Source organism: Tachypleus tridentatus, chromosome 1 (genome assembly GCF_004210375.1).
Source record: "Tachypleus tridentatus isolate NWPU-2018 chromosome 1, ASM421037v1, whole genome shotgun sequence".
Classification (NCBI taxonomy): Eukaryota; Metazoa; Arthropoda; class Merostomata; order Xiphosura; family Limulidae; genus Tachypleus; species Tachypleus tridentatus.
Window position 1 is genome coordinate 127,487,103 of NC_134825.1, and position 17,244 is coordinate 127,504,346.

At 31.0% G+C, this 17,244-nt stretch overlaps 1 protein-coding gene across 9 annotated transcripts in view; it reads left to right on the plus strand.

Moving 5' to 3' along the window:
• Positions 1-17,244, plus strand: part of LOC143223081 (disks large homolog 1-like) — a 119,156-nt gene that overhangs the window by 91,559 nt on the left and 10,353 nt on the right. For 6 of the 9 annotated variants that reach the window (XR_013012658.1, XM_076450513.1, XM_076450520.1 and 3 more), the window contains 7 exons: positions 5,923-6,079; positions 10,338-10,440; positions 11,588-11,690; positions 12,356-12,532; positions 13,806-13,875; positions 14,378-14,477; positions 16,022-16,039. Coding sequence is in view for 7 of the 9 variants with exons in the window: in XM_076450513.1 (XP_076306628.1) it covers positions 5,923-6,079; positions 10,338-10,440; positions 11,588-11,690; positions 12,356-12,532; positions 13,806-13,875; positions 14,378-14,477; positions 16,022-16,039 (728 nt within the window). In the remaining 2 variants the exon portion in view is untranslated. The remainder of the gene's footprint in view (positions 1-5,922; positions 6,080-10,337; positions 10,441-11,587; positions 11,691-12,355; positions 12,533-13,805; positions 13,876-14,377; positions 14,478-16,021; positions 16,040-17,244) is intronic. The other 3 variants (XR_013012659.1, XM_076450528.1, XM_076450539.1) reach the window with 1 other exon arrangement.

A 17,244-nucleotide genomic window follows, 5' to 3' on the forward strand; every position in this document is an offset into this window, starting at 1 on the left:
GAATATCCATTATGTTGAAATAGCTTAAAGAGTATACAGTAGTTGTTATATTGAAATAGCTTAAAGAGTAGAGAGTAATGTTCATTATATTGAAATAGCTTAAAGAGTAGAGAGTAATGTTCATTATATTGAAATATCTTAAAGAACAGTGAGTAGTGCTCATTATATTGAAATAGCTTAAAGAGTATACAGTAGTTGTTATATTGAAATAGCTAAAAGAGTAGAGAGTAGTGTTCATTATATTGAAATAGCTTAAAGAGTAGAGTAGTGTACATTATGTTGAAATAGCTTAAAGAGTGGAGAATAGTGTACATTATATTGAAATAGCTTAAAGAGTAGAGAATAGTGTACATTATGTTGAAATAGCTTAAAGAGTAGAGAATAGTGTACATTATATTGAAATATTTTAAAGAACAGTGAGTAGTGCTCATTATATTGAAATGGCTTAAAGAGTAGAGAGTAGTGTCCGTTATATTGAAAGATCCTAAAGAGTATACAGTAGTTGTTATATTGAAATAGCTTAGAGTAGAGAGTAGTGTCCGTTATATTGAAAGATCCTAAAGAGTATACAGTAGTTGTTATATTGAAATAGCTTAAAGAGTAGAGAGTAATGTTCATTATATTGAAATAGCTTAAAGAGTAGAGAACAGTGTCCATTATGTTGAAATAGCTTAAGGAGTAGAGAACAGTGTCCATTATGTTGAAATAGCTTAAGGAGTAGAGAACAGTGTCCATTATATTGAAAGAACATAAAGAGTAGAGAGTAGCATTCATTATATTGAAATAAAGAGTAGAGAATAGTGTACATTATATTGAAAGATTATAAAGAATGGTGAGTAATGTTCATTATATTGAAATAGCTTAAGGAGTAGAGAACAGTGTCCATTATGTTGAAATAGCTTAAGGAGTAGAGAACAGTGTCCATTATGTTGAAATAGCTTAAGGAGTAGAGAACAGTGTCCATTATGTTGAAATAGCTTAAGGAGTAGAGAACAGTGTCCATTATGTTGAAATAGCTTAAGGAGTAGAGAACAGTGTCCATTATGTTGAAATAGCTTAAGAAGTAGATAATAGTGTACATTATACTGAAATATCTTAAAGAGTAGAGATTAGTGTTCATTATATTGAAATAGCTTAAAGAGTAGAGTTTAGTGTTTGTTATGTTGAAAACAACGTAAAAAGTGGAGAATGGTATTCACTCCATTGAAACACAGCATATATAAACTAGAAGAGTAATGTTCATTGTATCAAACGTCTGTAAGCAGGAATACATTCTGAAGAGTTTTATATTATTTCACTGTATATACAGGGTGTCCAAAAATGAATAGAACAAAAATAAAGTTGAATAACTTTATTGTTATTTGAGATAAGAACAAAAATTAATATAAATACAAGTAGTAGGTCTGTAAGTTTTGTTTTGTTGTATTAATTTTTATTTTATTCTTGTTTCTTTGGTGAATGAACTGTTACTGTAAATATGTATCTACACATGCTACAACAATTCTTTATTCCACAGATCTGAGAAACTCCTGGTATGTTACAAAGAGCTATCTTCTAACAGGTTGTAGTACCACTCCTCTTTGCTCAAACTGTTAAAGTGTTTTTAAACCGAACTTTTCTACAGTGTTGGATTGGTAATGGAGGACCTATCAAATGGCCTACTTGTTTGCCCAATTTAACCTTTTTAAGTTTTCATCTCTGTGGTTGTTTGAAAACGTAAGCCTTCCATAACAAACCAAAAGATCTGAAACACTGGATTTGTGATGCTATCCTATCCATCCCTACAGCTATGTTTGAAAATGTTTTATCAGAATTTGAACACAAAATTAGATTAATTATGGCAAAAGATGGAAGACAGAAGTCCATTAATTATTAAAACTAAAGCTTAAAAGCCCACAGCTTGTATTTATATTCAGTTTGAATTTTTATTTCAAATATCAATAATGTTATTCAACTTTATTTTTGGTGTATTTATTTTTGGACATCCTGTGTATGAACCATGACTAGTCTTAAAACTTAATATACAAAATAGTAAAGTTTCATGATGACATAATTTATCTATTATAATGTGTAGTGTGTTAATTTGTTTACTTTTCACATGCATTTTCTTCAACAGTTGTGAAATTCATACGTTAAATTTTAAGTATGAATGTGAGCATGACAGCAACAACAGCAAACATGATACGTGTGTGATGGTAACAAACATTTAATTCTTGAACGTTTCAGAACATACATATTCACAATGAAACTTCGATTCCCGTCGAATAAATATGTTGCTAGTGTCAAACCTTCTTGTACCACATACGTTACACGAAATTAGAAATGCTCGTTAAAATATTATTCAACTCTAATTTTGTTATACATTAATATATTTTATTGAAAAATATTTAACACCTGTAGAATATTTCAGTTTTGGTTATTGGGTGTTGTTTAAACTAAAGTTTCATAAGTCGCATGACAAAAGTACTGTTTGTAACAGTAATTTCATGTTCTTGACCTTTACATTGTTTAAAGCGTCATCGTTTCACGCGCAACAAAAATACTGTAGTTCAGCGTGAGTGGTATATACAGAAATTACAGTGTTGTTGGAGGCGAAGGCATTTACAAGTTAAAAGAAAAGCATTTGTAATGAGTAAATATTCCTTATTGTATGGTAATGAGAAATCGTTTTCGATGTGAGATAATATTCTGCAGAAATATTAACTTTTCCAGAATTTGTCAGGTGATGCAAGTACAAAATGATTAGCGGTGCCCTAAGTACTTGTAATAAACTATAATTTTATGGTGTTACTTTTAAACAACTTTAGAGAACTAACTGTTTGAAATAGTATCTTACATCAGATCACAAACCGAATCTTCTCTTTTTTTTATACTCGCATACATGTCTGAAACTGATAATATTACTTGTCAACCAGTTGTTATTCATAGTTCTAACTAAGCTCTGATAATCTGTTTCAATGCATCGTAAGAACAAATTTACATCGTGGCATCTTTTTACATCGGATACCATTCTCTTTCTTTTTTCTCATTTCCATTCATTCCTTGTATAAAATAGGTATGTAACATAATAACTATTGTTTATCTGGTAGTTGAGTGAGATATTAATGTCAAATGATTTTTTGTAACAATCTATTAAAATTTACCAAAGTACAGGTAATATTGAAATTGTCACCTGCAATGGTAATTATCGTATTCATTGGGAAGGGCCTCGTAAAATTGGATAAAAGGAGGGGAGATGGGGAAGCCAATTTATTTTCGTTGGTTTGGTTCACAGTGTACATGTAGGACATTTTTGGGAGCTATTGTCCATGTTCAGTATATATTACTAAATTATTATAGAAACTGTGACAAGAACACCCGGTGGGACAGCTGTAAGTCTACGTACTTGCAACTTTAAAATCCGGGGTTCGATTTCCCAAGGTGGATATAGATATGTCTTAATGTGGTTTTGCTATGAAAACAAAATACAAAGCCGTCCCAAGAAGAAACACTTTGACGAACGCCTACATCCCCGCTATAAATCGAATTATTTTATAGTTTATTATCATTTATCGATATATCGTTACTGTTGGGAACATAGGCTCATACTCGTAATCCATATGTTTAGAAGTCATCCACTTAACTACAGTCAAACCACGTGACAAAATGGGCGTGTTTAGGAACGAGAAAGAACTGAAAGAAAGAATTTTTTAAGCAATATTACACAAATGACCATTTTGTCCCTTTTAATTATTCAAGGAATATATTATAATTATTGGAAATTAGCGTGGGCGTCCTCTTTTCTTATCTCCAGTTAGTCATCCATTGTGTTTGTGTGTATTTTGGCAACACGTAACTACTGAATTCCGTTCCGCTTGTTGCCATTTGCTCCCATAACATAGTCACGTGATACGAGTGTTTGGGCTCTCCTCTTCCGTTCACGCACCGAATTGAATTGTATAAGATCATTTTTTCTCTTGTAGTGATACCTTATGCAGTAAAAGTGATCATGTGACTTATGGAACTTATAGGAATGGCCCTTTTTTAAAGAGTGGCAAAATCATCACAGATTAAAATGTCAGTATATTCTTCCTTTTTATATAATCGTTTTATTTTTAGCATATTCTATTTACATTTTTTAATTCAAATGTATTCGGGGTAAATGAACAAATTTTATTAGACTGATAGAACTTTGACAAGAACTGACTTGATTAGAGGAGTGTGGTAAACAGAAAAAATACCTGTCTCGTGCATGTGTGCGTTTTTCACTTTCTGTATTTAAAATATACAAAATCAGTCTCGGATTTCATTAGCGTTCCCTACTGCACTTGATGAGCTTACTTTTCAGGGTCACTTTCCTTAGTGGTGAGTAATGGTGAAATACAAGATACATTGAAACTCATATTAAAGCATATTTTATATTTTTTACAATCAAACTTAGCCCTTGATAACACACTGAATCTTACTCCTCACCTTAATATTACTAAAGAAAAAAGGGAGGGGGATGCTTGCACTATTTTTTTATTACTTGATAAAGATTAGGGGTACTGAAAGTTTTGAAATTTTCCAGAAACTTCACTTGAATGTAGAATCAAAAATAGATAAAAGTGGTGAATGAGGTTTAGCAGACCTATTACAGAGGCACATAATGTAAAGGATAATGGAAAACATCAACCTTTTTAACTATGGGAAATAGTATAATAAGCATGCATATGTATAATGACCAAAGTTTGTAAACAAGGGAAGACTACAGTAGTTTTCTTTCTTCTTTTCAATACTTATTTTGTCTACACATAGCACATTTTGTTTGATAAATATAAAACTTAAATGTGGGAAATGTGCATTGAAAGAAATGTATTATTCTGATCATTGTTTTAGCTGCTTGTTAAAAGAGACAAAAGAAGCACATATCAGTGGTGCTACTTAGGAATATCTATGTAGTAGTCTATTTGTTGTTTGATTTTTATGTAAGTAGTACATAGCTATTTTTCAGTGTTGTGTTAACAACAGTTATTGAAAAATAATAAATATAATTATGTCTGTTGTATTGTTTAATGTGACCCAAGTTTTTGTTGTGAAACCCAAAAACTAAAAATGTAATAACATACATTAATTTGAATATACAAACTGAAATTTATCTAATTATTTTCTGAACCACTCAGAATCATCACCAAATGTCTTGTGTTTGTATTGGTTATGTGTCCTCATACATTATATTTAAAAGGTGATATAATCATTGCATATTGTCAGTAATATCTTATACTCTATACAGTGAAAATAATAGAAATTTATTAAGGAAAACATAAACTTAATTTGTGAATGCATATTATGGGTCTTTTGTGTTGGGAATTTTACAGCTATACTCATTTAAGACTATGTTTTTGTAGTTTTTAGACTAATAGAACATTCATTGGCACTACTACTGCTATCTGTATAAGAAATCCAAAAGTGTAATGTTTGTGATGACACATTGCTAATGGTATTTTTAAAATGTATATTAACAATACTGTTTTCAGTCAACAGTATGAAGTAGTGTGTTAAAATAATTATGATATTTACTAAACACTCTAGGAGAGAGAGAATTTTCATTATACTTTTCCATGTATAAATTGTAATTTTAATTGTCTCTGCATGCACAGTTTTGTGTTGTGTGCAGTAGACCTAAACAGATTTCTAACCTTGCCAGCTTAGGCATTTATACCACACAATTACTGTTAAATTACTTCATGTAGAGGTTTATTATCATAATTTATGATGTATGTCTTTTAACTATATATGTTACTTTATTTCCTCTTGGGAGGTGATTTTATTTCAGTCTTTATGTTATCATAGTTGCCTTCTTTATATTTCACCCACTTCAAGCTACTTTTGTAGAATTGCTCATTTCATTGATGTGTCCTCATCATTTGTGGAAAATTTGTAACTGCTTTATTTATTCTCTAGAGAACCAAGGAAAGTGATATTATCAAAAGGAGAATTAGGTTTGGGGTTTAACATTGTTGGCGGTGAAGACAGAGAAGGGATTTTTATCTCCTTCATTTTGGCTGGAGGAGCTGCTGACCTCTGTGGGGAACTGAGAAGAGGAGACCAAATACTCTCAGTAAGAAATGCTTATCTACTGTAGTTATATATATATATAATACACTATGGGATCTGGTGCTTATGTGTAGTTTAAATGGCAAAGCAACAAAGTACACTGTTACTGAAATATTACTGAAATACCATATTGTTAATTAGGTGTAATTATTGTTTACTACATTTTCTGCATCGATAACATGGTATTGTTGTGTTGTAATGTATTTCACAAGTTTTCTTTATAGTAATTGGAGGTTTCAGAATTAAAATTTTGACCAAACATTAAACAAAAGTTAATGTAACATTTTATTTTGAGATCATTCACAAGCAAAAAGCCCATCTCCATTGATGGGAAAAGTTTAAGTTGAGCTATCAGTTTAAATTATTTCTTGGACTGTAAAGTGGCTAATTGTCTTGCATTCATGATTTCACTCAGAGCCAAAGGTTTGAGCTACTTATATCACCTGCTACAAAAAGTAATTGTTGAGTATTTCAATCATCTTAAGAAACGCTCAACAATAACAATAATGGTAAATTTTTATTTTTATTCTTTAAGTTACATCACATTTTGAAGAGTGAATGATAGTGTAATTAATTCCTTACAATTTAGTGTAGAATATCCTGCTTACAAAATACAATTTGGCATCAGTATTATTCATGCCTGTTCTTTCGTCATTTCAAAAGTGAATGTTCAGCTTTGTTTGCATGCATGGTTTTTTAAATGCAGTGCACAAAGCAGCCAATGTGAATGGGAGACAGGCAAACACTACTGTTTGCAATGTATATAAGATATGCTGCTATTTTAATGATTTATTGTCTGAAATTTCTAAAATCTTTACAGTCAATGTACATTGTTACTTCCTTCAAGATTTATGTAATTACTTTAGAATATTATAAAAGAGCACAGATATACTATCCTCATTTGAATAACTTTTACTTCTTTCACTTTTATTTTACAGAAATTCTTCTCCTTTTCTTTACCAACACTTCTCAGTTATGAACTACATGACCTTGCTGTTTTATAATAATTCTTTATTTTATCAGTATGTCAAAATTTAAATTGGTATTCACCTGTTTCACTTGTGGTAAAGCAACAATCAAAGTACACTGTTACTGAAATACCAACAAACCTATCACAGGATATTTATAATGTTATGTGTTTGTTTAATTTTAAAGTTCCCATTTTATTCCACTCTATTGATGTTAAAACCATGACTATTTTATACTTTATCAAATTCATGTTTGTTATCCATTGATTTAGTCATTTTTTTATTTAGTACTATACTTTCTCATTCATTTATATGTATTTAAGATCACATTGTCAGTAATCTTCTTCTGTTTTGGTAATATCTACTCTTACTTTATTAATGTCTGCAATATCTTTAGCATTTCACTCTTTTTAATAATTCACCTACTTCACTTTTGTAATAATTCTACTCTCACATTAATAGTAATAAAAATATTTGTTGTTTTTAAGCCAGGTTAATAACTAATAACAATATTACTGGAAATGATCACATTGACTGATAAAAGAATCAAAGCATTTATTACTTCAAAAAAAGTGTTTAAAAATAATATAACAATTGTGAGATACTGTTATAAACATTTCTATAAACTTTGGCTTAATATGTCATTGCCTTGTAACTATTGTTAGTTATTGTTATGATTTTGGAGACCTTAGTATTTTAGAAGTGAATTTATTAGACACATAAAATAAGTACTGTGGTAAGTTTTTTAGTTTTAATTTCATAAACTTGTGAATTATAATTGCTTTTTCTACTTTTTATTTAAGTTCTTACGAAATAAATATGAACATCAATTACTGTGTACTGATATCTTATTTCAATAAATTAATTGTGCTGTACAATTTAACCAGATTTAAGCACACTATGTAACAAAATTTTTACTTTTTCTTGTTCCTTGGCTGAAAGTGTTATTTCCCAATTGCTTATGCCTAAAGTAAATGGAAAAGACCTATTTTTCTCTTCAAACTTTGCTTTTGTAACCTGGGTAATGAAATTTCCAAATTTACCCATTTTCCAGAACATTCCAGTGCTGAATAGTTGATAGAGAATTTTCTCAAACTTAGAAGAATTTTCAAGAATGTTATAGAACTTACAAGAATTTTCTACAACTTTTCATAGTGATATATATATACAGGGACTCATCACTTCAGTTTAGTTCTAGCTGCCTGAGTGAACACATAGACCTATCTGGTTTTATCAGAGATGGCATAAAGAAGCTGCAAGCATTCTCCAGACATATTCTGCTATCTATGCGGCCAATTTATGAAGTCAAGAGTGAAAAAGTACTCTGTGACAGCATCTGCTAAAATGTGTGAAACCTACAAGGCATAATTTGGCATGCTTGTTGGGGATCAAGACAAACCCTGGGCACCTCATTTTACCTGTGAGCACTGCAAAAAAACTCTAGAAGGTAAGACGAACAACTTTTGCTTGCTTGAATAGTAAGACTTTATATTATACAAAATTTAGACTTTTTAAAATTTAAATATCTTTTAATTTATTTTTTTTTAATTTCCAATATCATGTATAAAATATTTTGCATGAACCTCTTACACATTATTTGTCGATCAAATAAATTTATTCTTCATAATAACAATTTTATTTTGCTCTTTTGCAGGATGGTACAGAGGGGAAAAGAGAGCCATGAAGTTTGCTATTCCAAGAATTTGGCATGAACCCACTGACCACTCAAGCAATTGCAACTTCTGCATGGTGGACCCTTCCAAACATCGGGCTGGCAAGAATGCATCTGCTATTATGTGTCTGGACCTTCCATCATCCATCGCCCCAGTACCACACTGTCCTGAGCTCCCTGTACCTGCTCTGCCAGAGGGGAAGCAACCATCCTCAGAAGAGAGCAGCAAATCAGAAGAGGAAGTATATGTTGAAGATCCAGTTTACAATTTTAGAGGTGCAGCTGGTGAGAGAAACCCATACTACCCCAACCAAAGAGACCTCAAAAACTTGATCAGAGATCTTGGTCTAACAAAGTAAAATACCAAGACTATATTTGGGGGCTGATATGTGAAAGTGATTTACATTACTGTTGCAAATATAGAAAACTACTCACTTCTAAAAATTTTTGTTTAACTTTAATATAAATACATGTAAATCTTGATTCATATGTTGTTTTATTCAGACCTTGTGTAAATGAAAATGTGGAAATTTGTCTGTTTTTACATAGAAAATAGGTTAATTTCTAAATTTCACTATCCAGGTCACAAAGGCAAAGTTAGTAGGGAATAATAGCCATTTTCTGTACTTTTACAACATAAGCAATTAGGAAATAACACATACTATCGAGGAACAAAATTTGTGTTATCAGTGATGTCGAGAAACCCACTTGTTGAGAAATTTATATGCAAAAACGGCTCGTTTGGGTTGAGAAAATATTTTACATAGAAGAGCGAACAACGTTTGACCTTCTTCGGTCATCGTCAGGTTCACAAAACGATGACCGAAGAAGGTCGAAACGTTGTTCGCTCTTCTATGTAAAATATTTTCTCAACCCAAACGAGCTGTTTTTGCATATAAAATTTGTGTTACATAGTGTTACTGATTTATTGAATATTCCAAACAACTTAAATACACTTGAATGTAAACTTGTTTTTATGTCAGTTGTTCATGTTTACACAATGTAATTGGTTAAGATTTTACTAAGACCTATGGATTAAAGACACCACTACCTGTGGTTTAATTTTTTTAGGTAATTGAATTCTGTTTAAATAGAAGAGAATACTATTTGTAGATATATTAACAAAATGAGATAGGTTGTTTTTGTAAAATGGTCTGCTTACTAATTAAATGATGAGAGATGCAATTTTAGTTTAATCAAGTTTTAATTTGAAGTAATAAAAATATAAGAGTTTGATGCTAATGTAATGAAATAATGTAAAGTCATATATGTAACAAAGTAAGGCAGTGTGATTGACTTAGAGATAATTTATTTATATACTGATGAAGTGGGATAGGATATTTAATAATGTTTAATATTTAATTATCAAAAAACATTAGGTACATTTTTGATATCCTGAGTGGAGACTTGTGTTGGTACATGATGCCTATTAACCTTTCTCCCTTATTCTTTCCTTTAAAGATGTTTGATGATAGTGTTATAATATATAGTATTGTACAGTATTATTTTCAACCAGTAAATCCAGTATGTCATATTAAAAGTATAGATAATTTTTATTTAAATGGAAAAGCAAGACTTTTTTTTTTTTATTTACTTGCTATTTCAATGTTATGTTTACTTAGGTAAATGGAATTGATCTTCATCAAGCTACACATGAACAGGCAGCAGCAGTATTGAAAGGTGCTGGACACAGTGTAGTACTTGTTGTACAATATAGACCTGAAGGTATGAATTTTATATCTTATAAAAGAGAAATAGTAGGGCTTTTGTAACATTAACAGAGGTTATGTTACATTAAAATGATTTTGGTACCTCACTACATCATCACAGCCCAAGTCACTAGTCATATGGTCATATTGTATTTGATTACCTTTAATTTTGACATTATTCCTGCAATATAGTTTCCATTGTAAAAGGCTCTACCATAAGGCTGTCATGTCCAAAGTGCATTGCTTCTTCTTACAAAACTTTCATAATCTATTATATGAGGGAAGCAATCACTATTGACTGTTTCAACGGTCCAATTGTACAAAAATCCATATACACTGTATTTGGTAACTTGAATGGCACACCTTTATGTGGCATAACATGAATATCTATTTTGTTCTCAAGCTTTTTGAGGTATGAAATTGTTAAATGGATATGTCATAGAAGCTACTTATTAACACGTTGATTTTCCTGATGTAAATTCTTTCTGATTATGTTGTGTACTGTTTCCTGGGGTTTATGGAAGGGTCTTACCACTGATCTTTGTATATGTAGATTTTCACCTGATACAATAGACTACATATTGCTTACCATGGCTTGAATATAACTTGTGGCAGGCCCCTTTTCAAATTGTTTTGATACCACAGGCTAATCCCATATTCCTTTAATTTTCAGTGCCACTGAGTGCAAGGGTTATCTTCATTTTGGAAATTTTAAATTCCCAATCTGACCACACTTTTACAATCTGAATTTATGAATATTTTTCACCAAAAAGAATCGTTACATATCTTGACCAGAAGCAATCAGTTTTTGGCAGCATCATGTTGCTTATGAAATATCAAACAGTGAAAACAATGTATTTCTAATGCATGCTGTTCCACCAAAACTTTATATTAGCTGTGTCTATTGCATTATTTGCATATTCATAATTGTTTTAATATGATGTAGTTAACCCTCTGTAATTCAGTTATGGTCCTAGTGCTTCAGTCAGTCTTTTGTCTATGCATTTATTACATCACACAAATCTCACATTTTTCAAATGTATTTAGTGCATTTGATATAAATCTTAAAAAATATGTTTTTCATTTTAATCTATTTTAAACAATGTTTATTTCCATATTTGGAAGAGTTCTTTGATCTAAACATTTTGAATCCTTCCAAACAGAATACAATCGATTTGAAGCAAAGATTCATGACCTTAGAGAACAAATGTTAAATACAACAGCAGGTAGCTTAAGAACATCTCAGAAACGTTCATTATATGTTAGGTAAGTAGTCATGTCACTGATATTAATAAACTATATAACAAATGCTTTTTCATGTTTTGAGTGATCCAAAACACATTAAATTGTATATTTTTCAGTTGCTGTTTTTAAATTAGGTTAATAACTAATACTAATGTTATTGGAAATGATCACATTGACTGGTAAAAGAATCAAAGTATTTATTACTTCAAATACTAAGTTTTTGAGTTCCTTTGACAAAACAAGTATTTAAAAATAATATAACAATTGTGAGATACTGTTATGAACATTTCTGTAAGCTTTGGCTTATATGTCATTGTCTTGTAACTGTTGTTAGTTATTCATATGATTTTAGAGACTTTTGTTAGACATCAAATGGCTACTTTAATAGGTTTTTTTTGTTCTAATTTTATAATCTTGCAAATTATAATTGTTTTTCTACTTTCTGTTTGAGTTCTTATGAAATAAATATTGAACATTTATCATTGCCTGCTGATATATTATTTCAATAAATTAAACCAGATTGAATTACTGATTTCTTGAAGACATTTATTTCAGTTGCTGTTTTTATAGGAAAGTTTTAATAATGATTTTAGCATAGAAAATACAATAATTCTAAGAGCATGTCCCAGTATCGAACCTTCTATCTGATTGGATATTGCAATTTAAATTTTTTTATTATTATTTAGAGCACTGTTTGACTATGAACCTTCAAGGGATAGTGGTTTGCCTAGTAGAGGATTAGGCTTTCAGTTTGGTGCTATTCTGCATGTCATAAATGCTTGTGATGATGAATGGTGGCAGGCTCGAATCATGTGTCCTGATGACAAAGATGATCTCATTGGTATTATTCCTAGTAAAACCAGGTAATAATATAACACACTAGAATGTTGCTTAGTAAAAATAATTTTGATAAGTCTGACAAAATTGAATGAGGTATATGATTCTACTTGGTATCATAATACCTACTGTTTTTAGAGAAAATTTTGAAGAAAAAAAAATTGTGTTTTGTGATATTGATGGTGGAGAAAGTAAATTGAATGAATGGAATTGTGTTAGTAAAGTGTGTATAAATATCACTTTGAAACTGTAACTTGGATTGTATATTTTAATGTTATGTTAAGACAAGATTTCATTTAGTAGTTCAAAATATACTTATTACAAATTGATCACTAAGGCAATCTGTTTGTTCATGTTACACAAGTGTCTGTTGTAAGATCTATGAAGTAGTAGTAAAAAATTTAGTATATACTTGTGTGGGTAGAAGTTACAGCTGACCCAGTTTCTATTAAGATTTGTGATTAGAATTTTAAGAAAAAACATTATGTGCACACTTATCAAAAGTTTTCATGAGATTACTGAATTGTGAAAAGAGATAGTATTAAATTAAAGAACAAAATGTTTTGAGTCATACTCTCATAGAGTTACTATAGACTCATCATCCATGATAAACAGTTGAAGTTATTTTTCAGTACAAGTTCTTTAAAAGTGAACAAAAAATATGTCTTTCTATGTTTCTCATTCCTTAAGTTTATGTGCATTAAAGTGCACATGCTACCTTTCACAGATGGTCATTGAACATTATTAAATCATATATTTATTGTTGTAGCTATCAAATGTTCATTTTACCCTAAATATTTAACAGATCTAACAGCAGTTCATACCAGTGAAGAGTATACAGAGATACTGCCAAAATAATTTTTGTTTTTTGAATGAATATCAGTTTTCATTCCAACTTCTCAGAGTCTGAGTCAGGCTGGCTTTGTCAGTTCACAGATATATCTTAAGTACACATACTGTCTTACATTTAACTAAAGGCTTGCTACATTTTATTTATATACACATGGTAAATTCAGAATTACAATCAACATTTCTTCTCTAGTATAGGGTCAGTCCATTGTAACAACTTCAAATGTGCATAAAGAAGAAAAATATATAGAAAATGTGTGTAATACTATTTAGGAATCATAACCTTGTGAGATAACAAAACATTTTTTAAAGAAAATATTGCTGGCACTTTAAACTTTTTCTGCAGCTAGTTGCTAATGTTTTCTATTGTTTTTATTATGAGTACAAATATACTTATCTGGTTCAAAGTTTTAAGTGCAAAGTTAAATTTTTCTTGTATTTTTTTTAAAGAGTTGAAAGGAAGGAGAGATCAAGATTAAAATCTGTCAAGTTTGAAAGAAAATGTCAGTTTAATGGAAAAGTAAGCCTTCTTTATTTTTAATTACATGCATGAGATAAATCAGAATAACAGGGATTGAGCAACAATAAAAAAAAAGTGCAGTTAAAGATTTTGTAAAAATGGTTCATTTTGAAATCGGAAATGTAACCTTATACTTATCATATAAAGCATTAGATGCGGAACTAAAGTTTTGTAGTTTTAGATTAATTATTAGATTCAATAATTAATAGGTTTTGTTGCTTTTTATTATAAATATTTTTTATTACAATAGACCAGTGTTAGGTATATGGTAGAATAGGATTTGAAGTTTATCTATTCTCCATTGTTCTTGTATAATTTTGAAACTGAGTGCAGAAGATTTTAAAGCAGTATAAAATTTATGAAAATATATATTTTTATCACATAACATCTTGTGTACCTTTTGTGTAGTAAAAATAGGATATGCACAACAAATGTTATAAAATATTTATTGATATTTTAGAAATGTTTTCCTCATTATAATGATTATTGTATTTCTTTTCAGCTGAGTTTGGAGAGAAAAAAGAAAAACTTTTCTTTCTCAAGAAAGTTTCCATTTATGAAGAGTAAAGATAATATTATTGATGATAGCAGTGATGGTGAAAGTAAGTTATAATCTCCTATCACATATCCTGTTGCTAAAGTATTAGTGTTTTTAAAGGTTGCTTGTCTTTTACATATTGAATTACCTAACTATTTAAAAGAGCCTAAAGACATTATCAGTTTAAACTTTTTACTTTGATGAAATTAACACTGTTAGATGAGTGGAAAGCTCAAATTATCCTCTTATAATGTTTATCCATCTATTTTAGACAGTACAGTACATGCAATTACCATATATTTACTTCCTTGATAGGCCCATCATGGCCAGGTGGTTGGGGTGCTTGGGTGTCAATCTGAGGGTCGTAGGTTCAAATCCCCACCACACCAAATATGCTCGCCTTTTCAGCCATGGGAATGTTATAATATGATGGTCAATCCCCTTATTTGTTGGTAAAAGAGTAATCCAAGAATTGGCAGTAGTTGATGATGACTAGTTGCTTTCCCTCTTGTCTCACATTACTAAATTAGGTATGGTTAGTACAGATTACCCTCATGTAGCTTTGCATGAAATTTAAAAACAAACAAACTGCTTTCAACGTTCAATTTCCATGTTTATTGTGCAAATTAAAACTCATTCTCTATGGAGGAAAGTAGTAAAGATAGTGTTCTTTATAGTAGTAAAAGTATTATTTTAAGTGATAAGTTGATAATATGACAGACTATGAAAGCATATCCTAATGCAGCACTGACTGACTTAACTTCATAATATTCTTGATTTATTAACAAACTGAGTTTCTCATCCATATTGTTTCACCAACTCACTCACCCCACTCTCAAAAATTGGTTATTCAATAGGGGGGATAAAATATGTTAATTATTTAAGTAGTCTCACTTCAGTGTTGAATAAGCTTGACAATTCCGTCTAAGCCTGATTATTATTATTATGTAAAATCAATTATGTTTAATTTCACAATACTATGTACTTTTTTTCCCAGTTCAAAGGAAGTTCAAGGGATCTGGTGGCTACCTTGTTTATCTCCTTTCTAGATATCTAATTTTTGTATGACATTTATAGTGTTCTAAAGAGCAAATGTTAATCACACTTCATATTTCATCTTTTCATTTTTCTTGGGCAATACCCTTGTTGATTTGTGAAATATGTAACTTTGTCTTTTGTGAAAAAGAAAATATAAATTAGTGCACCCGGTGTGGGGGGTGGGAGGTTAAGGTTGATGATTTAGACATTGTGCTGATGACTACTTTTTTTTTTTTATTAGAATGCATAATGATCATTGAATAAAGTATATGATGAAAATTAGTAAATTACCAAAATCTGCACATTATAACATTGCATGGTTATGTATATAATTATTATATGGTATTATGTTAGTAATTTTTAAAACAAATACTCACTATGTCAGAATGGTGTGATGATCATCTTGGTTGAATGATACTGTTTCGTAGTATAGTAGTTGTAATTGTTCACTGAATATCTGACCCAACTTTCTACATTATTATTTCTGTTCACACTACTTTGAACCATACAGTTTGTGAAGTATATTGTTTGAAGACTTTTTCTTTTCTTCATCTCTCTTGCTGCCAGCAGATGGATTACCATTATATGGTGGGTGGATGGTAGTGAGTTGTTTTCTTCATATATCTTTTTTGTAGAAGTTGTATCTATTTGTTATAAACCTTGTCATGAAAAACTACAGAAAATAAGCTTATATACGAGGTCTGTTAAAAAAATACGCAGACTGTTTGAATTGTGCGGCTCCAGTTGGTTCCAGTGGAATCCGCTTGGTGTCACTAGGTGCGCACAGATCAGCTGATTACGACGCCATTTTCCGATTGCAGATATCTTCATTTGTGTATTAGCTACGCGGTTTTAAGTGAAGTGCGATTTTTTCGTTTGGCGGATTTCAGAATGAATGACCTGAAGGAGCAACGACTTGCTGTGAAATTTTGTGTTAAACTTGGAAAATCTGCGACTGAAACTTTTGCTATGCTTAACACGGCTTACGGTGATGTTGCTGTGAAGCGTACGGCATGTTTCAAGTGGCATGAACGTTTTAAGGATGGTCGACAGTCCATTGAAGATGATGACCGTCCTGGACGTCCTTGCACGTCAATTGACGACCCACACGTCGATAAAATCAACACCCTGGTGCGGGCAAATCAACGTCTGACTGTTAGGGAGCTTGCTGAAGAGTGTGGGATATCAGTTGGATCTTGTTACAAGATTTTGACCGAAAAATTGAAGATGCACCGCGTTGCTGCGAAATTTGTGCCTCAGAACTCGTGCATTTTTTGGCCAAACACTCGATCACTGTTCTTCCCCACCCACCCTACTCACCTGACCTTGCTCCTTGCGATGTTTTCTTGTTCCCCAAACTCAAAAGACCCTTGAAAGGAAGAAGATTTGAGACGATTCCCGAGATTAAGGCAAATACGACGAAGGAGCTGGAGGACATTACAAAAGAAGCGTACTAGGACTGTTTCAACAAGTGGAAACACCGTTGGGATAAGTGTGTGCGTTGGGGAGAAGAGTACCTTGAAGGGGTCCCAGACCTGTAACTTCTAAATAAAGTACATTTGTTTTATGACGTCAGTCCGCGTATTTTTTGAACAGCCCTCGTATATATATACAAGTTATATTACTGGTAATGTATTTAAAGCATGGTTCTTTAGAGAATATGTCTGACATCTTTAACTGATGTAATATTTTGCTGTCATTATGTGAATCATATAGAAAAAGCTAGATGTCAGTATTATTTTTTCATACTTTTTCAGTTATATTTGTTTGTCTCCTGATTTGTTTAATTTTTG